Source organism: Lagopus leucura, unplaced genomic scaffold (genome assembly GCF_019238085.1).
Source record: "Lagopus leucura isolate 7727_CA_CO unplaced genomic scaffold, USGS_WTPT01 Super-Scaffold_100001, whole genome shotgun sequence".
NCBI lineage: Eukaryota > Metazoa > Chordata > Aves > Galliformes > Phasianidae > Lagopus > Lagopus leucura.
Genome location: NW_024962262.1, coordinates 86,118,199 through 86,146,051, shown reverse-complemented (window position 1 = coordinate 86,146,051; position 27,853 = coordinate 86,118,199). Strand labels below are relative to the sequence as shown.

At 41.9% G+C, this 27,853-nt stretch overlaps 2 protein-coding genes across 7 annotated transcripts in view; one reads left to right on the top strand and one right to left on the bottom strand.

The window, feature by feature from the left end:
* LOC122178245 overlaps positions 1–4,893 on the bottom strand; it is a 32,986-nt gene extending 28,093 nt beyond the window's left edge. Inside the window, exons 1-4 of one of the 4 annotated variants that reach the window (XM_042868309.1) lie at positions 4,764–4,893; positions 3,848–3,972; positions 2,402–2,507; positions 327–821 (exon numbers count right to left, since the gene is read on the bottom strand). In XM_042868309.1, the coding sequence (XP_042724243.1) occupies positions 524–821; positions 2,402–2,507; positions 3,848–3,972; positions 4,764–4,789 (555 nt within the window). In that variant the 5' untranslated portion in view covers positions 4,790–4,893 and the 3' untranslated portion in view covers positions 327–523. Of the gene's footprint in view, positions 1–326; positions 2,508–3,847; positions 4,078–4,763 lie in introns of those variants that run through there. The other 3 variants (XM_042868308.1, XM_042868310.1, XR_006178258.1) reach the window with 3 other exon arrangements.
* Positions 3,927–26,454, top strand: VGLL3 (vestigial like family member 3). Of its 3 annotated transcripts, none has more exons than XM_042868307.1 (4): positions 3,927–3,947; positions 13,468–13,723; positions 19,031–19,531; positions 25,274–26,454. In XM_042868307.1, the coding sequence occupies exons 1-4, from the start codon at positions 3,942–3,944 to the stop codon at positions 25,315–25,317; spliced, it is 807 nt and encodes a 268-aa protein (XP_042724241.1). In that variant the 5' UTR covers positions 3,927–3,941; the 3' UTR covers positions 25,318–26,454. The 3 variants fall into 3 exon arrangements, with proteins under 3 accessions (XP_042724241.1, XP_042724239.1, XP_042724240.1); XM_042868305.1 differs by lacking the exon at positions 3,927–3,947 and adding an exon at positions 4,382–4,474 and having other exon boundaries at positions 13,471–13,723; XM_042868306.1 differs by lacking the exon at positions 3,927–3,947 and adding an exon at positions 8,313–8,393.
* Positions 26,455–27,853: the final 1,399 nt, after the last annotated feature.

The following is a 27,853-nucleotide window of genomic DNA, read 5'->3' as shown; positions in this document are numbered from 1 at the left end:
GAGCTCATGCTTAGCCCTGTGGTTGTGGAACTCTCCAGTGCCTCCTGCACTTCTGGGACTCACATCTTCAGCTGGAGGTGAGGTCACCGTGATGATGGCACTGCAGCTTCACAGGGATGTCCCTAGGAGCCCTCGAGTCCTTAGGTCAAAGAAAACTCCCTAGTGTGTGCAGATGGGTGTGAAACCATCAGAAATCTGTGTGGCAAGCTGTACCAGAAACCTAGCTTGCATTAGAGGATGTTTGTAAAAGTTGAGCCTTCTCCACAAAAATTCTGTTTTGTCAGAATCAATTATTTTTATTTGTCATCTTACAAGAGAATTCCCAGCTTCTTGCAAGCAAACATATTTTTCCCCCTTTCCATTCCTTTACATATAAGGCATGGATAATGCCTGGTGTTTATTTCCTGGGAATTCAGTGCATATCTTCAGATTTGGTCTCTCCTTTTAGGAAAATGTAACACTCTGCATTTTTGGCCGTTGAGCGGACCACAGTATCAAAGCCAAGGGGCTCTGCTCGTAGCTGCTAGCCACAGCTAGCTGGGTGTGGTTCGCAATGGTTTAAATACTTACAGGATGCCAGCAGAGGGTGAAGTGAGGCAGGGGGGAAATGAGGGAGAGGACGCGTTTGTTTGCTTGCTTTAATCTCTGCAGAACTGCAAAACGTACAGAGTTCTCTCCTCAAGGAAATATTTGGAAGTGACAGTGTCGTGGTGAAAAGGGAGGGGAGGATCCTTGCTTTTTTGTTGCTGTTGTTCAGAAGGTTTGAAATGCTTGCAACAGTTCTCCAGCATTTGCTCGAGCATCTGTGTGAACTTCCTGATCTGTGGAAGCAGTGAGCACCAACGGGAAAAGGTCAGCTCGAAACAGCCAAACAAATGGGTTCTCAATGCACCTGTGCAGCAGGTCACCACGTCCCAGCACAGTTCCTCTCTGCCAGAAATAGAATGTAGCAGGCAAACCGAGCTTCCTCAGTGCTATTGGCCATAGATCTGATGTACCAAGCTGTGTCTGGTTGCTGTACTCACCTGGTTTTCCATCAGGATTTTCTGGTCTTTGTTTTCTAGGGTTGCCCTTAGCACTGCTGAAGTTCATCTAGTAACGCAGCCTGATGGGTTTAAGCAACTCGAATACACAGCAAAGATGAATACACTCAACTGAATGGCTTGTATTTCAACTAATGTTCCCTATTAAAGTGACAGATTAAAGCAAAGACCATGCGTGTTGCTCCGCTGTGAATATCTCATATCAGCCATACCCTGGTCTGCTCCCTTCTCTCCCTTTGTCAGTGTCATGCATTTGCACCACTATGCTGTGTTTTCTGCTCCCAGGTGGTGAAAGGGAGCACCAGTACATTACAGTTTCTTTTTGGAAAGCTTCCATATCTCATCAGATCTGACACTGCAACATTTCAGCCAAGTTCCTTTTTTCATAACTTTATTTTATTATTGCACCGTCCCTCATTGAAATTTTATGGTTTGCCTCAGTTCCTGGGTCCCTAATGCTTAAAGTGAACACTGTGAAACAGTATGGAAGTAGAAAGCAGAGACCTTCTTCTATTCCATTATTTTATTTATTTATTTACTTAGTGTTCTTACTCCTTGAGAAATCTCCAAATTCGGAACTGCCCATGTCTCTAGAAGTGACACTGTATACTCTGGGGCACTGTTACACTGCTAAAAATGGAAACTTGATGCTGCTTCTTGTGGGGTGGAAAGGAAACTGCAGAGAGAGGTGGTGGCTTTACCCCAACCGCCTCATGATGCTGAGCGCTGGAGCAAAACGTTGTATAAGATCTCTGAAAACACAGCCACTTACCGCTCTTCTATGTAAATTCCAGATTACGGGCCAGATTCATTGTTGACATAAGCAGATGCAAATCTAATGAAGTCACTGCAGTTACTTCTACTTGTGCCAGAGGTGAATTTGTCCCTATTTTTGGAACACGCTAGTTTTGCTCTGCGGCACTGACACTGTGTTGTGTCAAAATCATTTCTGGTATGGTGTGGTGCTGCTGGCTGGCATGGTACTCCGTGTCAAACATCTGCTGAGCAGTGGCATTGCTCTGCTTTCTGATGGGATGTGTCGTGCTGCCATACTGTGCCTGAAGGCATCGAATAGGAATTGCTGCAGGATCTAAAGTAATGAGGAATGTGCACTAGTTGAATACCTGAATGTTTCAGCATCCTATGGGAAACAACGCTTTGCATGTCAGCACATCTACAAGCCTCTTGCAATCCCTTCAGACACTTGAGTTGTAAAGTGATGTCCAGTGCACTCCCACCTCAACACATGGTGTTGGTGTAGTAAATGGACGGTAATTCTGTTATGGCCTAGTGCTGGTTTAAATGGATTTTCTCTGCAGAAAGATACATGAGTATGAGAAGAGCTTTCTTCTACTCACAGTATTCCAGGCTTCTGTTGATCTGTACCAACTACAGGGGGATGGGGAGCCAGAGCGGGTGCAGGAGCCCCAGGGGTGATCTCTCCCTGTTGTCTAGCAACAGAACCTGAGGGAAGAGCATGGAGTTGTGTCAGGGGAGGGGCGGCTGGGGGTTAGGAAAGGGTCTGCACCAGAGTGCAGTGGGCATGGAACAGGTTGCCCAGGGCAGTGGGCACAGCCTCAAGTGCTGGAGTTCAAAAAGTGTCAGGGCAATGATCTCGGTCTTTTGTGGAGCCTGGAGTTGGACTCAGTAATCCCGTGGGTCCCTTACAGCTCAGGATATTCAATGATTCTATGATTCTATGTGCCACAGTGGGGCCGTTGCATTCAGCACTGCCAACCTCACTGTTGGGGCTGTAGAAAGTGAGGGAAGGGTGTTTCAGAGAGCCACATTGCCCAGGTTTACCCTGGACGGATAACAGTTAGCACTGGGTTTTCCTCAAATAAACCATTCAGAAGACCATATATGTGGCATAGCAAAGTGTGCATTGTTTGCATGTCAGCTGTGTATTTGAACTTCTTCCTGGCTGCACAGGTAGACAAAGGCAGATATAGAAAATGCAACTGCTATCAGGGACACATTATCAGAGCTCTATTAAAGGAGTACATACCTAGCTTAAGACCTGTATACCCCAAACTATAAAATTAAAAAAAATAAAAAAGTAAAAAAAAAATAAAAATTCAATGTACCTGCAGGAAATTAGATCTCTTTTCAAAATATTGCAGCTGAATGTTTTAGAGAAATGCTTTCTATAAACAGGGAATCCTACCAGGGTCAGACAGAGCTATTTTAACCTCGTGCATTCATCTCACTGTTCTGGCAGAGGAGACACATGTCTGTGTGTGTGTATCTACAGAGAGAGAGATAGAGTACACATTTAGAATTTTTGGGGCTTTGGACACTATTAAGTATAGGTAAACTTCAAAGCAATTCATTATTATTATTAATGAAAAATAAATTTGAAATAATTCAATTTAAAGGGAAGAAAACATGAGCAAACAAGTTCAGTGGTGCCCAGACTTATAACCTGGGGTAATGCTGCCAATGCAGACACTGACTCATTTCCATGTGAGGAATGGGATTGAAAGCTTTCAACAGCGGCACTACAGTGGAGCAGCTCACGGGCAAAAATGCACATGCAGAGGTAGGCCGTGATTAGGTTTGGTTCTATCAGCTCTGGCCCTACTCCGATTCAGAGTTTCTGTGTGGTTTTCAAGTTGAATTGCAGTGCAATTAATTGATTAAAATATGTAATTGTAGAATTGCTTGCGTTGGAAGGGACCATTAAGGGTCATCTAGACCAACTCCCCTGCAATGAACAGGGAGCATATATATAAAATAAAATTGAAAAAAATTGGTAGACCAAAGGTGGGAAGAGATTCTTCAGGGAGCTGAAAACACATCACCTTTGCCAGGTTCTACAGGACAGGATCCTTCCTTCTTTTTCCTGGATGAATTCCGCGGCTGTGCTACCAATAGCATAGGAAGCAGAGGTGGACCATGCAGGTAACTCTCATCCGGGGGTGCTGTCCTGTCCCCGCACCCGAAGGAAAAGTTACCGATAATAAATAAGGTGCCAACGGTGATGTAGCTGTTAGCCAGTTGCCCGCGCATACGCGGCAATTACAACCGCTCCGCTGGGGGACACCCGCAGGTGCCTCCGGCCGCTCTGCGCGCCCGCGGGGCGGGAGGGGGGGGCTGGGGGCGCGGCCTCCTCCCCCCCGCCCCCGCGGCCGCTCCGCCGCCACCTCCGCCGGGCGTCCCGCGCCGCAGCCGCCGCCGCGCTATAAGTGCGGGCGCGGGGCGCGGCGGCCGCCGAAGATGCGCTGGCAGTCGGCGCTGCGCGGGGCCCCGCCGCGGCCGCCTCGCGCGGAGGAGGAGGAAGAAGAGGAGGAGGGGGAAGAAGGCGGTGGCGGCGCGGGGCGACCGCGACCGCGGCCATGAGCTGCTCGGACGTGGCCATGCAGCAGCCCGGCACGGCGGCGTGCGGCGTGCCCCGCTACGTGGGCCCGCCCGCGAGGGGCTGCCCGCAGGTGAGGCGCGGGGATGCGGCGGGGAGGGCGATGGGGGTGTCGCGGCGGCCCCCCACCCCAACCCCCCCTTGGCGGACTGCACGGCGCATCGCTGCCTGCCCGGGGCGGAGACCTCCGCCCGATGCGCTGTGCAGCCCCCGGCGCGCTTTGGAGATGCGGGTTGCTCGTGAGGGTGCCCCAGAGCAGCGGACCCTGGTAAGACTTTGAAATCAATCTGAAAGCCATCCCCAGTCGTATATCTGGGGAGCGGGGCTGGCTTGTTCGGCGAGGGGAGAAAGTTGCTTCTCACCTCTGTCTCCGCTGTGCGCTCCGCATCCGCGCACTGAGCTGAACGTGCGGCCGTCACGGGGATGGGACCGCGCCGCTCCCGGCGCACCGCTCGGCTCTGCTGCGGGATCGCTGCAGAGGGTTGCAGCTGAATTTGGTGATCGGATGTATTAGGAAGGGAAAAAGAATAAAGAAAAAAAAAAAAAAAAAAAAAAAAAAAAAAGAGAAAAAAAAAAAGTGAATCAGGAAATTCTTATCAGGCTGACAGCATTTTTAGACTATGCAGTGCGTGGGTGAAGTGGGACTAATATTGACTTGGCCCTAATGTAGTCATCTGAGAATACATTTTTTGGTTGTTGCTGCATTCCATAAGGTTTTATCATTATTATCCATGAAGATTGTTTTCTCCGTACATGGGAAGTGACCCCTAATATCAACTTGCCTGGGAGACACAAATATGGGCTAAACCATTAAAATTCCAATCGTTTGTTATTGTTTTTTCTTTATCGTTGGGAGGAAGAGATTTTGTAGTGTGGCACCAAAGTGGACTTTGCCAGGTTGCTCATGTTATTCTCTGTAAACATGGGCTCTGGAAAGCTTACGAGTTTAGTCTGTTCCTGCATGCCTGTGTTATTATTTCTTCTCTAATCTAGGTCACAGCTTGCAGAAACCTCACCTTGTTCAGTGGTTTTTAGCTGTGAACTTTGAGTATCTGGAGCTCCTGTTAGTAGCCTGCTCAACTTAGAGGGAAAATAAATAACCTCAAATGATTAGACTCCTTGATTAAGGGACCTAGAAGTAGAAAAGTGTGATTGGAACTTCAGGCCTGGGTGGACTTTTTGGCACTTGGCTCTGCAGGCGCTTGGCTGTGTTTCGCTTCCAGCTTTTGCAGCACTTCATACATGAAAATCTCTTGAGCACCCATTAGCGGCTGCATCGCACTCCCGTGCGGTTGCTCTTTATTTTTAAACAGAATCAAGAAGTTTCTCCATCAGCTGTAAGCAGTACCACATCTGAAACATCCCAGAGGCACCGTAACGAAAGCCAAAGTTTCTTGAAATTTCATTTTAAATAAACTGAGTTCCTGTGGCTTGTGTTATTTATGAAATGTGGAGGTAGATATGCAAGGCAAGAAACACAGCTCTATTGAGCCAGTGCAGCTTATGAGCCGTGGCCAGTACAATGTATCCCGTTTCCATCAAAAAGCATTCTAGAACTCGCTGTCCCACGCGTTATTGACAGTTTGTTTTAGTTAATCCTGCTTGTGCCAATTTCGCTGGAACATTTGGAGCTGGAGGGTCTTCACAAACCAGTTAAGCGTCAGGCTGGAAAACCGAGCTGCTCTTGCTGAACTGACTGCTGTGCCCTCTGCCTCCAGCAGCCACCGTGTGTGGGGCTGTTGATGGGTTTTCCCTTAATCCAGTGCTTTTTAAAAAATAAGAAGTAGTAAAGATGGGATGGACTCCCCATCTCTCTGCAGTCTTGGTGGAATGATTGCTTAGATAATGCATGGCATTCTGTGAGTCTCTGTTTCTTCCAAATCATCCTGTCAGGAACATTTAATCAAGTGGTAAATAGCCTAAGAAAGAGGGAAGAAGAGTCTGTTGCCAGGTTTTTGTTTCTCCTTCCACATGTGTTCAACATGTAAGATACTCCTGCGCTCTTTGTAGGGATGATGACCATTTTAAAGAATGCTCTTCTTTGCTGGAATCAAAACTCTGGTTTAAAAATAACAATGAGGGAAGATGTATTAGGGGGGCATCTTTAAAAATAAAGCCCTGCACTGAAGCTGATGGAGCAGAGCTCACCCTTAAAATATCCAAGGACTCCATTGGGGCATTTTCCAGTGCCCTCATGCTACTCTGTTGTCTTTCCGTAGACAGTGAAGGAATTTGTCTTTCTTGACTCTCCTGTTAATTTCAGTGAACTGGAAGTGTGTTGCTCTAATTAAAGCTTATGCATCTTCGTAGATCCTTGTAATGCATCTGTCTCAAACACAGTGGGTGATGGCAGCTTTCCGTGTCACTTTGAAGATCAAAGCAAGCTCCTTAGCAGCGGAACTGTCATTGTAGATGGACAGGTTTGAGCTCTGGGCATGGCACCTCTCTGGAGGTCACCTCTTTCTCTTTCTGTAGGTTGCATGCTGCACATGGGGGTATGGAGAAATGTCTCTGTCAAGCAGCTGACACTGTGTCGCTGCTCTGTGCTGAACAGGGTTTGAACCGTCAGCTCCTTTTTGTACGTACGGATCTTGGGTTGCTCTGAACAATGGATCTATATGTGCCCAGATTGTATTTTATTTTGTTTTTCTCTTTAGAGAATGCTCCATCACACCTTCTTAAAAGATACTCCACTCCAAAGATACTCCAACATTTCTCTTCTGTAGTTGTCACTCTACTGAATCAGTGCAGATCTGATTTTGCCTTGCACAGTGATGTGGAGTTTGTGGAACCTCCACTTTAACCATTTTGCAGCAGAGAAAGAACATGCTAGCAACTTAATTTAGTTGAGACTTTTTCTTTTAAAGTGCTCAGTGGACTGAAGCCTGAATTCCTATTGAATGTTAATGGGAGTGAAGACTTAGCACCTTAAATCTTTGAGACTGCTGAAGTCCAGGATGTTTTCTGAAGAGAAATGAGAGTATGTATATTTAGGTGCTTACGTGGTGCCACAGAGAACTAGTGAAAATGGGCTGGGACCCTATTCCTGCAGATAAAAGGGGATTTCTATGTTTCTTTGCCAAAATACAGAGTGCATGTGTGATGGTGTTACAGTAAGAACATGTTGTCGTACGTGGTACGGAGTCATGCTTGCCAGACTGTAAAGCTCTTTGGTATGATGAAATTAAAACCCCTCTCAGAATTCTGAAACTGCAGTAGTAAGCCTCGGATTGCTTATATCTTGGGTGAGGAATGGGTGTAACAGAGTTGCTTGTTCGAAGAGTCTGGAAACACCTAATTGGCGAGGAATTCTGATTTATTCTTGGTGCACAAGGAACGCAATGACAGCTTGCCATACTCTGTCATCTAGGGACAGTTAGCTGCAGAGCTCAGGCTAAGGTAGGATTCACTGTAGCTCACTCACAGTTGAGCTTACGACCTTTTAAATGGGAAGTTACAGTAAATGGTAGTTTTGGAACATCTCCATGGTATGTAGATGTGGAGAACTAAGCCAAAGAGCATCCTTGCTACATCAGTCTTGCATAAAGAGCTGTGATATGCTCAAGTCAGACTTTCTTCTGGCAGTGTTGTAGACAGACTTTTTCCAGATAAGGGCTTGTCTCTGTTTGTAAATTAGGTCACTAACTCAACTCTTCCTTCCAGACTGACATCGCTGCAGACAGGGACAAGTCATGCTCACTGTTGTGTCAGCTGGCTGTAGCTAAACCCATGCTTTTACAATGTACTTCAGTTTTCCGGAAAAGTTCTTTGCATCACATGTTTGCAGCTTTGAAGACTGAGTTATAATATTGATGCTGGGTGTGCGTGGTCCACAGCATCCGATACAGCAGATAGCAAGGCAGACAGTAGCTTTGTGTTTCGTTTTTGTAGCTCAGCTCCTTCCTAAAGGCTTGTTCTGAAGTCTGATGGGTGCCCTGCAACTGACTTCACTACAGAATGAAGGGCTTCAAAGGCTGCTTTCAGAATTACAGGTTGTAAAGCTGGGATTAAGTCCTCAGGGGGGGGACGGAGGGGAGGAAGAGGTTGGTTGGTTTCTTTTTTTCAGGGAAGAAGTTTGTTGTTCTTGCTGTTTTAATCCCATGAGAGAGGACCTGCTAATATCAACTATTTGTCTTGCTTTACTGGTTATTCTGATCTGGATCAAACTCTATTTCTTCTTCCTATAAATACGTACAAATGGAACTCTAGGGTTTAATGCACAGTTCTGTTCAGAGGTACCCCAATAGATTATAAATTCAGACTATTTCCACTGCTTCCGTCTATCAGCTGAATATTGTGAGGTCTTCCGGCTCTGCTGCTCTAAATCCCATCTTTCACCTGGAAGAAAGAGCATTGCTTTGCTATCTGTTTGCTTGTTTGCAAGGGCAGTAGTTAGCATTTCCTATTTTCAAGGCACGCATCAAATGCTGCTTTTAGGCTTAGCATTCCACTCCATGATTACATGAAATTGTCTTCTTGAATACTTTCTGTGTTATCAATATGAGCCTGCTTGGCAGGCAGCTCCACAAATGAAGTACTGCCCGTGATTTGCCTAGGGTTTGTTACTGAAATTCCTTCTCAGAAGCTCATGTCGAATGACAGCCTTTTTCTCAGGATAGGGTCATATAGTATTTCCTCAGTGTAGTGGTTCTTTATTTTTGGTTCCTGTTCTTTCTCTCATAATGGAAAATCTGTAACAGGTGGCCACAGGCACACCAGACTTTCATGTTTGGGAGCATAAAGGACCATATGCTGCACGATGGCATGTATGGAGATAATAAGTTGTAGGAACAGGCAACCAGCTTATATGTAATATAAGAGCCAGCCTGAATTTTTGGTTCAAATTCAGCTTAACTAAAACTTTTTCCAATCTCAGCTGTGCTTTGGTAGTTTTTAGGGTGTGCTGCCCACTGGCCGCTTTCAGCTGGAAGTGAATTTTTTTTTTTCAGTTTATGAAAAGGAATGTTCTGACATTTTTACCAGACACCCCGGCTGAGATCCGGGACCCTTGAAGTCAATTGGACTTTTGCCATTGGCTTTCATGTGGCTGGGGCTTCTCTGCGTGAGAGCAGTTTCCCCTGGTTCTGAGTAGGGTATGTCAGAAAATAAGGGGAATCAGCAAGACAGAGATTTTGTGGGAGATTTTGATCCACATGCTTTCTTAGCGTGAAAGATCTGAGCGGTCCGTTTTTCTCCTAAAGGCTGCGTGATATTATCTGGCATAAACAGTCTCTTCTTTAATATTTCCGTATTGCTGATTAGCTTTGGACCTTTAGCTTCCATTTGTTAGACCACTTGCAGTAAGTGCTTGAATTCTCTTTGGAATAAGTCTGTTTGTGAATATACAAAACATGTAAAATAATACTGGTTTAAGCTGAATGCAGCCTACGCTGTAAGTATTATTTACTTGGAGATCAGACCATTCATCCCTCAGCCGCAAACTCGTGTCTGTTATTGAATGTGGTATCAGATGCTACAAACACCGAATTTCCCATTTCTCTACCTATTTTCCAGAAGCTAATCTGACTTTAAATTATATACTCTGTGTCTTGGCCAACTTGAGATTTTCCGTGTTTGTTTTGTTTTCTTTTTCAGGGGCTTCTGACCTCAGTCTCTAGCCTTTAAGGAAAAAGGAGGTATAATTTATAAACATTTAAAAATATTACAAATAGGAGCATAGGCAAGGCAGACGCAGTGTTTGGTCAGCATATACACTTTATAAAGACCTTACAAGTACTATTGACTGCTTAGATATATGCTGGAACTCCTTGTAAGAAAGAAATAGAAGGGAAACCAGACTAGCCTGGCTTCATTATCAGAAACCTAATGTGTGATGTTTGGATTTTTTCTCCTTTGGTTTTATTTCTTCTTCTCTCTCTCTCATCAGAGTGGTACAAATTAATTCAGTTGATGGTCTTGCCTGCTTTTCCACTCATTCAAATGCAGCTGAAAATGCAAAGAAAAGATTACTCTTATGGTCAGAAAAAGTGATGCAGAATTTACACATACACAGAGATGTAATTCTAAGGGAGTTAGGGAGAGAAAAAAAATATTTTTATTAAAGAATGTGTACAATATAAAGGGCATATATCCACTGTATACAAAGAAAATCTGCTTTATCTCTGTTATTGCTTCTTATTTATAAATTTAAATCTCTGTAATTACAGGAAAGAAAAAAAAATTGGCTGATATTTTTAACCTGAAATACAAATTAAGTAGATCTGTATCTGATCACAGGGTTGATTCGGTCTTGAAGCATCTTTTAATTAGGAGATCTCATTCTTTGCAAAAAGCTCTCCACAAAACATAACTTTTCACTGTAAATTTCTTTAGTCTGTACACAACCCCTTATAGTTGTCCATCAGTACTGCTATCTTTTTTTACATTAAAAAAAAAAGGACTCAGATTCAGTGTTTTCAAAAACAGCTAGTATTTGGAATGTCTTGTAATGACTACCCATGGACTGGAGGGGAGGGAAGAGAGTTGAAATGGAAAATGAATTAGATTCTTAGGCTGTAGAAAGGGGAACATTCCTGCACAGAGAAGCGGCTCTGGAGATAAGTTTTAATTTCCTGAGCTCCAGTCTCTATATGGGAACATTGAAAGACTTCCTTCCTGATAACCAAGTCAAGCCAGGGGCTATATTAAACGATGTGTTTCTGTATATAATTGTGTGCTTGTGTATGTATTTGTGTACTTGCAGTATAGATACAAATAGAGTATCTATAATGATAGAAGCCAACTTTGAAAGTGTGTTGCATGTATTTGGAGTCTAGCAGACATACTGTATCTGAGATGTTGTAATATATCAGTATCTATTTGGATATCTTTAAAGGATCCCTTCCACACTTTGTCTCTATTTAAAATAAATAAATAGTTAAAAATAAAAAAAATTAAAAGTCTCCTTCCCAACCACTTTTTAGGAGGATCTGAGTTGTACTGAACCTTTAAACATTTTCAAGCCACTGAGATGGATGTGTTATCAATTTCTAATGTGTGCTTCTCCTGTATGTATGATACTGTGATAACTGTTTCTGTCTTGTTGAGGTCTCATCCTATGATGATTTTTTAGACAAAACCATAAAGGTCACTGTGGGTAACATGTGAGCAATGCAGGAGCAAATGTTAGACTTTTTTTTTGGTTGGTTAGAAGATGCACAAAACACCAAGAAAAGCACAGGTCACTTCAAATTCTACGTGTATAAATGTGAGTCTGATAGCTTCAGGCTACCTTTCATTTTAGCAATTAGTTTCTAGTAAAATTTTATTATTTTGTTCTTTTTTTTATTGCTGTTTATTTGTTTTGTTTTTTAACATCTTGTGATAAAGCTGTATGTCCTTATCTAAGCAGAACCACAGTACTACTTATTTGTGAAATAGAGATTTATTTGAATTCCAGGTCCTTTGCCTGGATGTTCCAGGCCAGAAAAAAAAAATTTGGTTACATCCCTGAGTGCAGTTTTTACAACAGCATTAGAATTTAAGTGTAGTATATTACTGTTGTATGTGTTCCAGTTAATCTACCACAATGCGAGATATATCGCATAATTGCTGTGAGCCTGTAGTATGGTAGGGATTAGTTCCACTTGCAAGTAGATCTTTCTTACAATTAATTGGTTTTAATAATCACTTGGTTATTAAACCACTAATAAGAATTATCTCCTGAATTTCTATTTTGTATTACAAAGGGATAATTTTTGTCAGCTTATGTGATTTTAGAAAGCATTGAATGTACGTACATTGATAGTATTCAAGATTGGAGAATGACTTACAATTATTTCTAGGTCTGACAAACGTACTTATTGTATAACTGGAACTTTATAGACTGCGTAGTTGTTTAACTTGCTCTATAGAACAACTCTGGAAAAAGAGAAAGAAGCCATAAAGTTAAAGGGATTCTGATGCCGCTAAACTGTTGCCAAGCAAACCATAAAAGATAAGTCAAGCTGTAAGACTATAGAAAAGTGATGAAATACTTCTGCATATGTGCCGTAGTTGTTTTGGGTTCCTGAAGCTGCTTGTGTGTAAAGTCAGCTGTGGAAATGGCTAGCTGGCTAAAAGCTATGATTCCTGCAGCACAACTGTTGTGGGGAGATTTTTTCTGTGAAAACAGTTGTAAAGTGGAACATCTGAAAAATATGTTCCATGCAAAATGGATCTTCACACACATTTATTTTGACATTTAGGTTTGATTCGAGAGAAAGAGAGAGGATTCTGAAATAGCTGTTCACAGATGGCTTGTGCTAGCTTGATTTTTTAAAATGCTTCTCCATGTTTTTAGTTTGGAGGGATTTTTTTTTGCATGTGTTTGCAGACTTGTCAATCCCCCTCTTCCTCCAGATCATATGTTTAAATTTTTTATTGCTCGAATTTTTCTCCTTTCCTCCAGAAATTTGTGTTAAAACAAACAAACTAAAAAAGAAAACTCTACCAACCAAAAATTCTCACTACCTGAAGAGTTACTTTTTCATGATAGAATCCAAGCAGCCAAAAAACAAAAAATTCCTGGCCTTAAGTAACAATTTATGTATTTTGTGGATTTCTGAAATGCAGAGGAAGGCTGTTAATGGATCATGGAGTTCACCCACTGTTCTGTCCTCTCACTCAGGAGAGTGCAGTTGGGAAAGTTGGGTGGACATTCAAGTAGAAGAATGAAACACAGAGTTTGTGTACTTGGCCACCTGTCTGCAGGGCTGGACACAAACTCTGCAGCCCTTTCTGATGAGAATACCCTTCCAGGTGGGAGTCAACAGTGAATTGTTAGACTCTGCCTGTTTTCTTCTGAAGGTATTGGGTGAAAGCCATTGCTGTTAAATTGCTTGTGTCTGTGAAATGTGTATGAGAAGCAGGTCCATCTGTGTGTGAGGAATTAAGATTCTAAGTAAGTGCCTCTGGTAATCTCTTCTTTGTAAAATGTTGGTGCAAAATATCCCTGTGGCCCAACTGCAGTGAACTGAAATTAGTATTCAATGCATTCAGTTATTTTTCTTTAAGGAAAACAGATGTTGAGCTTGTACTGAATGCCTTTAGTGATACATCTCTTTTTTGTTTTGTTTTTAATCCCAGAAGAAATTAGCTGTATACAACAAGATGCAGGAGTCTCTGGAAGTGACCCTTCCCAGCAAGCAAGAAGAGGATGAGAAGGATCAGCCAGCTGAGATGGAGTACCTGAACTCTCGCTGCGTCCTTTTCACCTACTTCCAGGGAGACATTGGTTCAGTAGTGGATGAACACTTCTCAAGAGCCTTGAGCCAAGCCAGTAGCTTCAACCCAGAAACTGCCCTTACCAAGAGCAAGGCAGGGCTAAGTCCTTTGTGGAGAGGTAAGAGGAGCAGGAACTTGGGCTGTATCATAGTAATGGATATTACATTGCAGCTGAAATTTTGCCCCCCTGTGCATGTTCAAAATTCCCCCCCAAAATTGAAAGAAATGAGGAGCTGCTTGTGATTGAGTGATCTGGTGCATTAAAGGAGAAAGAGTTTCCAAAGGCATGGAAGAAGCAGGAGTCTACCACTCTTCCCATAGCCCATGGTTCCACAAAGGCCTGGAGGGAGCCCAGATGAGCTGATGTGGCTTCACAAATGTCTGCTGCAAGATCTGAGGCTTATTTTTAAGCTCTAGGTGTGAAACTTGGCCTGCAAGCCAAGCTGTTTGGGATTCTGTCCTTGGAAGTGAGGAGACCCATGCAGCATACTTGGGTAACTTTGCCAGGTAATTAGGATTTGTCTGTGGCTGCTTTCTGGGTAGGGAGGCGCCGGCACAGGCTGGAAAAGGCTTGGATGAAGCTCTGGCTCATGTGGCTGTAGCCTGCTTTCAGAAGAGCTTGTAGGAGAGATATGGCCTTTGCTACTGATCTCCTGCATATCAGATAAGACTGACAGTACTTCACTTCCTAACAGGAAGTAGAAACATGGTCAATGCTGTGAAGCATTTGAACAGCACTGTAATATTCATGCTTCATAATGAATATAAGCATTTTCAGTGTAATATTGAACAGATATTGCCAGATGAGCTAGGTAGATCTTACAGATAAGATTTTAAAGTTGGTGGCTGGAGAAAGATATCCATTAAGACACTGCTTCCCTTGTGTTGCGTGTGCCAGTTTGTGCAGTTTTTCAGATACACAAAAGATCATGAATTCTGATCTCCTTATGTGGACTGTCGAAAGGATTGTAAAAGAATAGTGAGTAATGGCCTTGCAACAAGCTGAGTGAGAGATTCTTGGAGGATCCTTGTAGGAGTGGTGGTGTTCATAATCAGTGATGCTGAGGTGAGAGTACTTTAATGAAAGTCACAGATAATAAAGAGAGGATTTTTGGAAACCACTGTGAAGAGAAAAATAGCACAGAAGAACTTGCTTTCCAGAAGGATAATGACAAATCCAAGGAAGTTTAAGAAAAGGTCAGCACAAGTGGCTAGGGAGCTAGAGGAATTTATGGCTTCAGACGAGACCATTAATGTTAATGGGAAATTTTCCGTTGACTTGACTGAGAGTAAAACTGAATCTGTGCTTACTAAAAAGGAGACTGGAGCATTTATAAATGACCCTGACATACTGTAAGTGTTTTAGAGGTGGGATCAAGGCAGTCACTAGAGATCCCTGCCTACAACAGACCTTCTCTACTGGATGTTGAGACATATCTCAGGGTGGGGGTTGTGTTCTTCTCTTCGGCCTCAGACATAGTCTGTTTTGCTCTGACCCTCTCAGTTGTACATGACTCTACAGAGGTCTCTACAAGCGTCAAGGTTATCTGGCACAGCAGTTCCTCACACATGCTGACTCCTTAGCCACGATGCCCCATGCCATTGGAGCATGGAGGTCTGCGTGTCTGGAAAGTGTTCCAAGAATAAAGTAAGAAAATATGCCCCTTGTTATCGTTACACCTGCTGAAGCAGTGTGAAAATACCCAAGGAGGTTGCTAGGCAGGGCTGCTTGCTTCTGCACTGAAGACTCTAGGGAAGATCACCATGTTTGCTTCTTCAAAGAAGAGATTTGGCCAGGGCTTTATTGGACCCAAGTGAGCTTCTGAAACATGACTGTTTGAAAAAGTGGAGAAAGAATGATGCTAATGCTTTAGACTTTTTGTTCATATACTATAGTTGAAGATGCTCATTTACAGCAAATGCGTATGAATTTGCATTCCATTACCTTAAGAATTTAAAATATCATTAGATTGAAGATCTTTTATGAATAAACTTTGTGGAAAGCCTTTTTGTCAATAAATAAGAAACCATGATTAATAAATAATGAATTGTCAATAAATTATTAAAATATCAATTTTAAAACAATTAAGAAGATTTTTCTGTATTAGAAAGTACAGATTTAACTGGAAAATGTGTGTAAATTAGCTGTCTATTCAGCTCATTGTATTATAATTCCTTTACCTGAAAGGAAGGACTAGCAGTGTTTTCTGCTTATTTTTCATCTAAGTTGTAGCTTTTTTTAGTGTCTTGATGGATATGCAAAGTATGATTTTAAATATGGTATTATTACATTTTTTGTTTTAAGGAGGAATTTTGCTTTTGTGTAGAAAAGAGAATCAGTTGTCTATTTTATATAGAAAATACTGATCAGATTAAGCTAAAATTATCTTCAAGATTGACTTTCTACAAATTATAGATTCCTACAGACTTAGGTAACATGAATGCTGAGTACCTGATGCACCTGAAATCTTTCTTGGGGGCTACACTTAAACAAATGTTACCTTTGTAGTATTTTTATCAACATGTTTTTTCCTATCCAAAGGGGAATTATCGTTTTCTTGCGGGTTGTTATTTTTCCCCTCTTGCCTCAATGGAAAAGTAATGCGCTTCAGAAAATTCCATACATTGTCTTCTTTATGGCATGTGGGCATTGGCATGTTTTCCTTGTGTGTTGGCCAACCACTATTAACATTTGCGTTAGTCACCACTTTGTGGTATCTGAGATCTTGCCATCTCCCTACCTCCCTCCACTTCAGAGTAGGAAATAGTGGTAACCGAATATCTTTCTTGGCACACAATTTTGGTTATATACCTCCTCCTTCCCCCTCTAAAGCCTCTGGAAACTACTCAGTTTTTTTTGTTTTGTTTTGTTGTTTTTTTCTTAAGGACAGGGCTGAAATATCTCCATTGCCATGTCTCATAGAGGCCAAGCATTTGGCATGGTAACATCTGTAAATGTAATTATCTGAGCTAACTACGTTAGAGGAAAGAACAACCTTCAAGCACAGAGGAAATGTATGGTAGTTGTGGGTTGTGCTTCAGTACAGAGATGGTTCTTCTTGATGGTGATATACACAATGTTTAGTAGTATCCTCTGTGAGCATTCAGGTTGGACGAAGTTTCCTTGCAAATTCATATAATGTGAATGGGCATTGCACCCCAAGTGATATGAGTTCAGCTTGGCCAAAGAGGTTGTCTCAGTGGTGGGTGAACCACGACAGTTTCTGACAGTGGCAACAGCTTTGTGAAATGGACATGGGTTTGACAAATTGGGATGATCAAATGTGTTTGCTGTGGCCTAGATCTGTTGGTGAAGTCAAGCTGATATGCAATCTGGGATGAATTCGTATTGGTAAATTCAGTGTTTTTAAGTGTACCCTCCTGAAATTAAAATTATCGTGCAGATAGTTTGTGGTTTTCTGCCCTTTCTTGAAGTGGGGTGGTTTGGATATAGGGCTTTTCCATTCTGATAATAGCCAAATGGTTTTCAAAAACTCCCCACGACAGTGATTGATTTTCCAGAATACTGACAATACATTATCAAGCTGTTTCCCTGTTGAGCAGTGAGGAAAATAACAGACTGGGTATGAAGAAGCTTGTTTTTGCTTTTCTTTTTTTTTTTTTTCAACCCTACTACCAACATTAAGCCCTGTGCACTCTGTGTCTCAGTCTAATCCCTTGTAACAAGGAACAGTTCATAAGTGATGAACAGTACCAGTTTCAGAGGGGTGCTGAAGCTTCTGTTAGATGCTTGAAGCTCTCCTCAGTCTTCTAGTATGAATCACAATAGAAATATAATGCTAAAAAAAGAAACAATCTTTTGAAGAAGGCCATATTGCAGTTTGCTAGATAGGCTTGCAGCCTATGAGAGGGTTTGGCACAGAGATAATTCTGTACAATTGTCCACAGTGCATTTGTAAAGGTATTTCCAATACCAGAAGTTAATCAGACTCATTAAACTCCCTAAATCCTGGCCAATTGTTGTGTGGAAAAAAAATCGTTATTTGAAAAGATTTTAAAATAGATACATGAGTGTTCTAGTGATACAGTGAGAAAACACTTTTACAGTTTTTGTTTCCAAAATATTTTATGTAAGCAAAGTTTAGAGGCAGGAGTGTTTGAAGAATCTGTTCATTCTCAATGATGTCTTCACTCAAATCTCATTCCAGTTGCTTGTTAAACTACGCAAAACAAAAAGTCGTTAAGGAAAAATATTATAAACATTTTTGTAAATGCTGTACGAGGAATAGAGAACTCCTCACCTTGTCAAACATTACGTTTCCCTGGCTTTATTTCTTCATTGGCTATTTTTATGACTTTGTTCTTTCATCAGAGGTCCTGTATTTTTATGTTTCCATCTTCGACCAAAAAAAAACCCACCAAAACCAACCCAAGCTATTTGAGCTGTGACATATTGCATGAAGCAGTGCTTTCAAACATGAGTTGGCAAGAGCGATATGTGAGTGGAGATGCCAATACTGTCCTACGCATCAAAAACACTAACCGCACCTTCAAAAGAGGAATTTTTAGAATGTGATTTCATTATGTGAAGTTATTGGAATCCATTTAAATACAAGTTGAGCCTTAGCTGTAAGAAGCAGCAAGTCTTTTATTTCTGACAAAGACTATTTTCAGCTACATAGGTGATGTTGTTTGCCTGACAACAGGCAATGTTATGTATTCTATAAGAAAATAACATGAGGTGCATTCAGTTGATCACTAGCCCATTAAAGCATGCCATGAATTTGAAGAGAACTGGTATTATTCCAATAGCAAAATGTCTCATTCTGCATTGTGAGCTGGTTCACTGTCCTCAGAAGCATTTAGAATCACAGCAGCTGCCTTTCTAAATGATAAGTTCTGGTCTGGTCAGGAGATACTATCTCTTCCTGATTCCTGTGTCAAGACCCTGAGAGAGTTATGACCCATCAGCATGGAGAAGTCTTCTCAAGGATGTCTTATATGTGTGTAAAAACCTGATGTGAGGAAATGAAGATGATGGAGTCAAGCATTTCTCAGTAGTGTTTGTTGACAGGACAAAATGCAACAGGGCATGAATTAGAAAACAGGAAATTCCATCTGAACACAGGAAAACATTTTGCTTGTTTGTTTGTTTGTTTGTTTATTGTAAGGGTGATCAGTCACTGAACGATGTTGCCCAAAGAGGGTATGGAGTTTGGTTCTTGTCCAAAATATGATGGAATGTCATCCTGGACAATATGCACTAGGTGACCCTGCTTGAACAGGATTGGACTAGATGATCTTATGTGGTTTTCTCCAACCTCAACCATCCTGTGATTCTGTAATTAATCTGTAAGCTTGGGTTCAGCGTTATAAATTTGAGAGTAGAAAATTATTGAGGGGTTTTTGTCATTGAATTGTTCTTCCAGCTTCAGTCATACTTATTTTCTCTCCTCTCTTCCAGAAAACTCAACAATATCAAGCCAAAGGAGCAGTTTCCCAACTTCGTTTTGGACCAGCTCTTATCAGCCTCCCCCACCACCATGCTTAAGTGGAGTACACCCCGATTTCCCCATTACTGCACCAGGCACCTTCCCAACACCAGATCCCAGCAGCTGGCCAGGACACAGCCTTCATCAGACTCCACCTCCTCCTCCCCCTGCTGCAACTGAATCCTGGCATTATCCTTTAGCATCTCAGGTGAGCCCTTCATATGCACACATGCATGACGTGTACATGCATCGCCATCACCCTCATCCACACATGCACCATCACCATCCCAGTTCGCACCGCGACCCCCGCTATGGGTCTCTGCTGATGCCTTCAGTACGTGCAGCCAGGATTCCTGCTCCTCAGTGTGACGTGACTAAGACAGATCCTGCTGCTGTCACCAGCGCTACCTCAGCATGGGCTGGAGCCTTTCATGGAACGGTGGACATTGTGCCAAGTTTTGGGTTTGATGCAGGTAAGTTTGTTCAGTTGTGTCTGTGGCTTGTTTTAGAAGGAAGAACTTGAGAAAAGCAGTGTGGAGTCCCTGCAGCTGAAGTAGGGTTTTTTCTCAGGGCCTTCTCCAAATACGTTTCCAGATGGGAATCCCTCCTGAAATTGCTGTCAGGGCAGACAAGCTGTGAAACATCCAGCTCTCTGCCTTTTACTGAAAGACCTCGGTCACTCTTGGTCCCATTCGAGCCAAATGAGTTGTAGTGTGATACACTCTTTTTTTACTGGTTTAAATCTTGTGGGAAATAATTAATTGCAATTCCATGTTGAAGCTTCCAGCTCGTTCAGCTAGTTAGTGTGTCTGTTCACCAAAATATAGCTCCAAAGAGGACTGAACTAATAACTCCTCAGTACACAAGGATTGCATCTTACTGATCTAAATTGGAACAGACCAGCATTTCCTTCCTCTGTGTATCTAGGTGTCATACAGAGCGGAGATGCTGCTTAAGCTGCACTCACCATCACACTAAACTTCATCCTGTAGGTTCTAGGCAGAGATCTCCAAATTAGATTTATTCTACCTCTGTCCATGGGACTGCCTTCATAAACTACATCTGCTGCATCATAGGCAAGTTTTGACTTGAAGGCTCTCACTTCAGTATTAAGAGCAGTCTGGCAACCCTCACTGTTCTTCATAGTCACTTGGTGTCAGAGGATGGGTGATACATTTCCAGCATCTCCTTCCACACTCATGTACACTGTTATGGCCTTCTTTTTCTGCTTGGTACCTATCTGACCAGCAGATATCCTTACAGATTACTACTTAAACAACTTTTATTACTTTATTAAGGAAATACTGCATTTGCATCTCACTTCTTAAGATGTCTGTTTTTGTCTTCTTGAGGCTGTCTTCTTGGTAGCTCTAGCTGACCATTGTATGAGAAGAGCTTCCTTGCTTTGATTAGCATGTAGGAGAACAAGGAATTGGTGGTGGGAAAAAAGTGCTGTTTTTTAAATATGAAATATTAGCAACCATATCCTAATTATTGCTAAGTGAACCTACTAAAAACCTCTCTTCTTTTAATAGTAACTGAGAACCAGTAACCTCTTCTAAATACCATGCCACTTGCTCCTTCAAGAGTTTAAGAAAAAGAGCAATAAGATTCTTAATACCAGACAATTTTATATTTATTAATAACATTTCCAGCCATGCAGATGATACAAGAGGTATTGTGTTTTATGCTTGTAAGAATAAGATGGTAATCTAACAACATTGTGACAGAAAGTTCTGACAAATTCCATTATGGAAGTTGCTTTTTCTGAAGCAGGAGCAAATTGCTTTTGCCACTGATAGAGGGTCCCAGACAGCTGATCTGACAGTGGCCCCAGCAGTCCAGCTTCGGAACTCTGGAAGTTGACTTACCTTTTGGAGGATGGAGCAGGGACTGTATCAAGAGCTATTAGTCAAGAAGAACCACTTCCTGAATCTTGCCTAAGCTGTGAGTTATTCCAGCGCTGGGCAAGTTGGCTTGCTTACTGCTTCTTTGTTCTTCTCATAAGCCAGGTGATCTTCCTTCAAGAGTACAGTACCTTGAAATAGTCTGTGGGTCCTAGCACTGCCTTTCAGGGCTAATATAGCTTTTGCCTGGTGCTTCATGCTCCTTGTGAAAATTCCTGTGGAAGGGTGCAGCTGTATACTAATTTCCTCAAGACCCTGATTTGACAGTTCTTACCAATATCTTGCATGTCTTATAGTTGTCCATTCAGGGTGGGAGCAGCGGGGAAAGCATGGACAGTCAGTTTCTGGTGCATGCTTATTGTGTAAGTCCATGAGTTCCTGTGAGAGAAATAAAAGAGGAAAACTGATGTGTGACTGCTTTGTAGAAACAGAGGATCTCGGCAGAGATCTTATTTTTTTCCCTTTCCTCTCCAAGGTAGGGTTTTTAATGCATAAGTCTCCACATCACACACAATTTCATTATATATATATTTGCTGAGGGTCAGTAACCTCAGCAGAGAGACTGAAAACTGGAGGGCTTGGAAGAAAGTCTTCTTGGAAGAGGTTTCCCCTAAGTAAGGTCACAGTGGCGGAAAACCTCAGTTCTGGAATTCTTTGCCCACAACTCCCGGAGAATAAAAGACATCAGTCCCTGGAACTATCAGCGTGTTGGATTCTATAAGCTTCAGGTGATTTATATGAAAGAAAAAAATCAAAAACCAAAAAACCAAAAACCAAACTCACCTGAAAAAAGCTAGCAGAGGGTGTTTTTCTTGGCCCTTCAGATATGTATATGCAAATGATTTTTTTTTCTTGCCCTCTTACATTAAGTCACATTTCTTATGCTACTGCCACATGGGATTATAGAAACATTTGCAAAACTTTTCATGCTGAATTAAATGGAGTGATATCTTTGGGATCAGAGCAAGCTGGCTGTAATTTTACCCTCATCCAGCTACATTGTTGCATCTCTGCCATGCAAAGCCAAATATGCCATCTCCTGAATGGATGATGCTGAATCCCTGCAGAGGTTAAAAGAGGGTTCCCCTTTCATGCTGGGTGTCATTTGGGAATTTGTTTCAGAACAGATTGTATGGGACTTCAGCATCTCACTGTTTGCAAGGGTACTATAATATTGATCTGTCATGCACATCTGTTCGAATTTACAATGTCCTGTTTTAGAGGGATGAGTAGGGATTTAAGTACCTGATTCCCATTAAATGTGGCTTAATCCTCATGCTGTATGTTGCAAATTAACCCTTTTGGGAGCTTCTGTGTTGGCGCAAGTGGGATTAAAGAAAGCACTAGCCTAAATCAAATCTGCAGCAACCTGTTATGCTTGTGGCTTCTGGTATACCGTGCCTTTCCAAAGCTGAAGTGCTCAAAATAAGGATCAGTTTTGTATCAGTCACTGAGCACAACCTGTTTGTAGATTAAGCCTTAAATTCTCAGTCCTCCCAGTGCCAAGCAAAGCAAGTTCAGCCTCTAACATGCTGACAGCATGACAGCAGCTCATGGCACATGTAGATGGAGACTGCAGAATCCTTGTGTTCATATTAAGGGTGTGCCGCCTGAGTTGGGCATGTAAAACCAGGGAGAATTTCTGCCTTGTTGCCCCTACAGCCATCAGTGCTTGCCTGTGTGCCCTCAGGAGCAGAGCAGCCAGCACAGACACTCTTCAGGTGTCGGTCAGATCCAGCTGTGCTGCCCTGTGGAGAGTACAATGCCCCGCTGTTGTGGAGCCTGCCAGAAGGAAATCTTGCCCTGCTGTTGGACAGATGTGCCAGACAAAGCTTTCTGTAACCCCAGCACACTCAAAGCAGAGCAAGATTTTGGCCTATCAGAGAGCTGCAATTCTATTTTCCAATTGAGTTGCACATCTGTCCCTAAATACAGGTAAACTAACTGGTGTCCTCTGGTCCTGGCTAACCATGCAAAGTCCACTTTGAAAACTTCTGTAGGCCAGCATGTCATGCTGAACACAGAATTGGAGTGATCAAACTGCTGCCTTCTGCAGAGTTGTCTCTGCTCAAACACTACCAGTTTGTCACCATTCATCAGGATTGTTTAGATGTTCCCACACAGCCTGTGTTCTGCATGTGTGGCAGGCAGTTAGCTGCAGCGTTGGCCTCTCAGAGATGGGGAGTTCTGCTGGTGCGGAAATACTGGCTCATGCAGCACAAGCTAAGATGTCTTTGAGGAGGAGAAAACATTTGTTCTAGCAGCAGGCTGCAAACTAAAGCTCTTGGTTAGCTAGTAGGGCTGCACTTGGATGACATGTTAGAAGTGCAGTTAGTCTTGCCATAAAGAAGATGGGAATATAATGAGGAAAAGGCATGGAAAGTGTTCCACATTCAGATCTGTAGCTAAGGCAACTTTATTTCTTTGGATTGTTTTCCATGGCTGTTTGGACTTAATGGCTATACCTTAAACTTCTCAGTTGCAGTTGTTTCTGTTTGCTGCAAAGATATTTAAATAGGAACATGCCTGGTCAGCTGGTATCTCCCTTCTACTGGTCATTACTGTCAGGAAGATGTCCTCTTAAACATGTGTGTGTAATTTGTGGGTTTTTTTGTTTGTTTGTTTTGTTTATTAAACCAGTATGAACCGTATAATCTCTCTCTTCTCCTCAGCTTTCTCTGTCTCTGGGGGCCTTTGTTGGACTGGTGGACTTAAATGACTCCCTTACTCCAAAAATTTTCTGCTGACTCCCTCTTATTTTTTTTTTCCTTGCTTTAAAAATGAAAAATTAAATAGATGGGAAAAAATGTAACAAAATTCTCATCACTGACTTTGAGAGAGCTTTGAAGGAAACTAACAGCAGCTTATGTCTCTGTCTGTAAATGATACTGCCGGAAAAACTTTTAACTCATAAGCAAAAAGGAATATTCCTCATTCAGTAAAGTCTCTGAATGTGGCTTGCCGTACTGGAGGCGTGTCTCAGTTTTTTCAGTCCAAAGAAATAGATGTAAGTGCATGTTAAATGGAGCAAAGAGCCACAGTGGGCTTGGCTATGTGATCAGATAAGGAAATGAGTGATCTATGCTCAGCTCTTCTTCAGTTCTCACCAGTTACCAAACAAGTATTTCAGTGGCTGTAACCCCAGTGAAGTCTGAGAGAGTTGCACCTATTTAAATTAGTGGTGGATTTGGCCTTAAATTCATAGTACATCAAGTAATTTGTGTGTTGGTCTTGGCATAGGAGGCCAAATTATGGCATGATACAGAACAGAGAATCACTGCCGATACAGCGGTATTGGGAATTGCACCTTTCACAAAATTTAATTTGCTTGGCACAAAACATCAAGGAGCAGGTTTTACATCAGTGAGGCATAAGTGCGTTACTACCTCTTAAAACAAGCGCCTGCACCTTTCCTTTTCACTTTCCCTGTAAATGAGCAAAACCATATCTTCTTTGGGAAGTTTCATCCTCACCTCCTCCACTATGGTCTGGATTTTAGGTATCTGCCCTGTTGGGTGTAAATCTAGCAAAGATTGAATCCTTCTGGAATAGAGGAATCCCAGATTGTAACACAGGTTCCAAGTCCGTAATGCTAAAGCCACAACATAGCACCACATTTATTAGATAGTCCTCACTTTTTATAAAGGAAAATGTTAGAAGAACTCATAACAAATGCAAGCTGAAAATCATTAATTTTTCCCATGTGGAAGCACTAGCCATTCCTGGCTAAAAATCTGACACTCTGTAGGTGAAATTATTTGTGTTTTTTTTTTTTTTTTTGTTTTTGTTTTTTTTTTTTTTAACTTACTGCATGAATACTTTCCCTCCCTCCTCCATAAGGTGAAATGCCATAGAAATGGTGAGATCCTACAGTGTTGCAGATCTTTCTGAAAAGAGATGGGGTCAGTGGCTGGCCCCTATCAGGAAAAATGATGATGTTCTGTAGTGGATGGTCTACGCAGACCTTGTGGGGGGATTTTCTCACACCCTGCTCCTCTTCGAATGAGGCCAAAACAAAAAAGCACGCATGACTTTATCAGCATTCCTGAACTGCTAAAGCCAGTCTAAAACTTAAGTGGGGTTTAAGCTTATCCCACATAAACGATAGAATTGGAAGCAGTAGCAGTGTTACTAACAAATCCACTAGGATGGTAAGTTACTTTTGTGGGTTTTGTTTTGATTTTTTGTTTTGTTTTGTTTTAAATCAGTAACTTTTTATCCTCACTTTGCATGCTTGGGGAGGTGAAGGGAGGGGGAGGAAAAAGATGTATCAGATTTTAAGCGTTACTTTTCTGTTCTGAAATCCAGGTCTACAGCATCAGGACAAGAGCAAGGATTCTTCTTGGTTTTGAAGTCCAGATATAACTTAAGACCAGCTAGAGCTGGAGTCAGTGCAGCTTGGCGGGTGACATAACCATCGCTGACTCTTTTGCATGGGGCAAAGGACACAAGTGAAGAAGAAGAGCCAACCATTCTCGTTTTGCTATTGAGCCTTTTAATTGCAAGGCCACTTATGGGTCCCACAGTGTTGGAAAATGAACAACAGAAAAACAAACTTGCTTTTCTTTCTTTCCTCATCTGAGCCTGCTGCAGCTGGGCAACCTAACTCCTTTCTGCTCCTTTAACAGTGTTTTGTTTCGTTCAGCTTGATATCTTTATGAACAGTCTCAAATGTCGGGAAGAAGACTCCCCTGACTGCAGTGCGCCTCCTTTCAGGAATACATTATTTTGTAGCTCTTTGTGCATCTATTTTTGTAGAAATACAGAAAGTTTGGTTAAGGATTGATGGGCTATTTTAGGATGGCATATTTTTTTTAAAAAAATTGTAAAAATTGTTAAGTTCTGTTTAAAGAACTTGCTCTCAGAGAAGCACTGGCAAAAATGTATAAAATGCTATTTTTAGATGTCTGTGATGTGTTTGTGCATTTTGTTTTTGTTTTGTTTTGTTACCTCAAGTGTCTATCTTTCCCTACTTTTTAAAGAGCTAAACCTTCCTTGTTTCCACATTGCTAGATCTTGATGCTTTTGTCCTTTTGTTCTAGTTTAAGCAAGTATAATTCGCACCTAAAGTTTCAGCCAAATATTTTTCTTGCTGGTGTTAGATTCTAGTAAGGGTGTTTTTGTTCTTGTTTCTAAAGATGGCTTTGTGCTGTGCTGTCAGAAACTTGCAAATGCCTTTAGCATGGATCATAGGGTTGCAGGAACTGCATTTCCAACCCATCCCGTCTTTCAAAATGGACCAAATACTTTCACGGATTTGAATCAGACTTGAGTTTGGACCTCATCTGTGATCCATGGAGGCTGATGAATGCAGTTGTCTATGAGTTACACTTCAGGCTCTCGTAGTAATCATAATTACCAGAATATTCTTATTTTAACTCATGAGGCAAGACTTTCAGCTAAGCTATTTTGAGGGTTTTAACTTGTAACATGAATGTTTAGGAAAGAAATGTCACTTTCATAAAAATGCATGACTTGCAGAAACAAAATGTTTTCAACTGGCCTGATCTGTCTGCTGAGGACCTCATGGGAAATGCTGAAACATTCAGCTGCTGTTGACTTCAAAATCTGGTTGTCTAACCCAAGGTTTGCTGGGGGCATTATTGGTTCCAGCTACTGCTCTTGAATTTTGTAAGAAGTTGCACATGCTCAGCATGCACAAAAGCTGGGCTTTGTCGCTGTCAGGGTAAAAATCTGAACTGGGAAGTGACATGGCCATGTCTAGTCACAGCACATTGCAAAATGTAAGAGGAGCCACATTTCTGGCCTTGGGTCTTGGGTCTGACTTGCTTTCTAATGACTTCTGTTGAAGCCAAGAACATGATCCAATCTTGAATAAGGGCTGCAAGGTTGCCCTCAACAGTCCCACTCCTGTGATGGCATTGTCTAGTCCTACTAACTCCAGCGAGTGACAGTACGTGTTTAGCTGGGCACAGGATCAGGGTTGCCAAATCCTGGATATTGCTTGGAAATGTTGCCTTTCTGCTCTGTATACCTTCAGTGAAGGAATACACTGGGGATCTCTCTGTAACATTTCCCAAGGCTCTCATAACCTATTGTATTTCTGTTACTATTGTTTTTAGACATCCCTGTCAAAAAGACAAACCATCTACATGGAAACCAAGACCTAAGCATAAGACTGACATAAGAAACAGTATAATTTTAAGTCAGTGAGTATTGTGAATGTAAGTTTGTCAGGTGGACACCACATGGATGTGTGTGTGAAAGGGGAGGGGGAATGTTGGGATGTGCCTGCCAGTCTGAAATTCAGGCCTTCTACCCTTGTACTGCTTTTTCTCTCCAAGCTTTTGAACTTGATCCTATGAGGTGTTGAGTTCTCCCTTGACATAAGAGAGGGCTTGACATGCTGACATTGTGGGCAGTAGGATTATATCACAATTTGAGAAAATCTTTAAACGTGTACCTTACTGATTTGAGGTTTCAGGCAGTGTTAAAATGCTGAATTGACTACTCTTATAGGTTACTTAAAAATAATAGGGCTAGAGTGTCTATGTTGGGATGCTAAATTAATGCTGTTCTCCCCCTTTTGCACCTCTTATCTTTATAGTCTATCAATATTTCTTCCTTTTATTGAGTTTCACTCTCGGGAGAGTTCTGTATATCATTGCTGTTCTGGTTGAGCTAGCTCCTAAGTTGGTCAATGAATTAGTTACAGATTGGGAAAACTGCATGGAAAGGAAGGTATCAAAAACCTCCACGATGTGTTTATCAGGGCAGAATGATTCAGGAAATATGAGTTCCTGACGTAAATTTAAAATTAGGAATTCTTACAGTATTAGAGATACTGAGGAAAAAAAAATCCAAGTATTTTCTTTTTTTTCCTCCCAGTCTTGGTAAAGCTGGAAGGCAGAGGCAAAATTTCACAAG

Bases quoted from the DNA above. Each gene is read 5' to 3' on its own strand.
- VGLL3 (XM_042868305.1), top strand. From the start codon at position 4,382: ATGAGCTGCTCGGACGTGGCCATGCAGCAGCCCGGCACGGCGGCGTGC. The intron at 4,475-13,470 runs GTGAGGCGCGGG...TAATCCCAGAAG, and splicing joins CCGCGAGGGGCTGCCCGCAG to AAATTAGCTGTATACAACAA. The intron at 19,532-25,273 runs GTAAGTTTGTTC...TCTGAAATCCAG, and splicing joins AAGTTTTGGGTTTGATGCAG to GTCTACAGCATCAGGACAAG.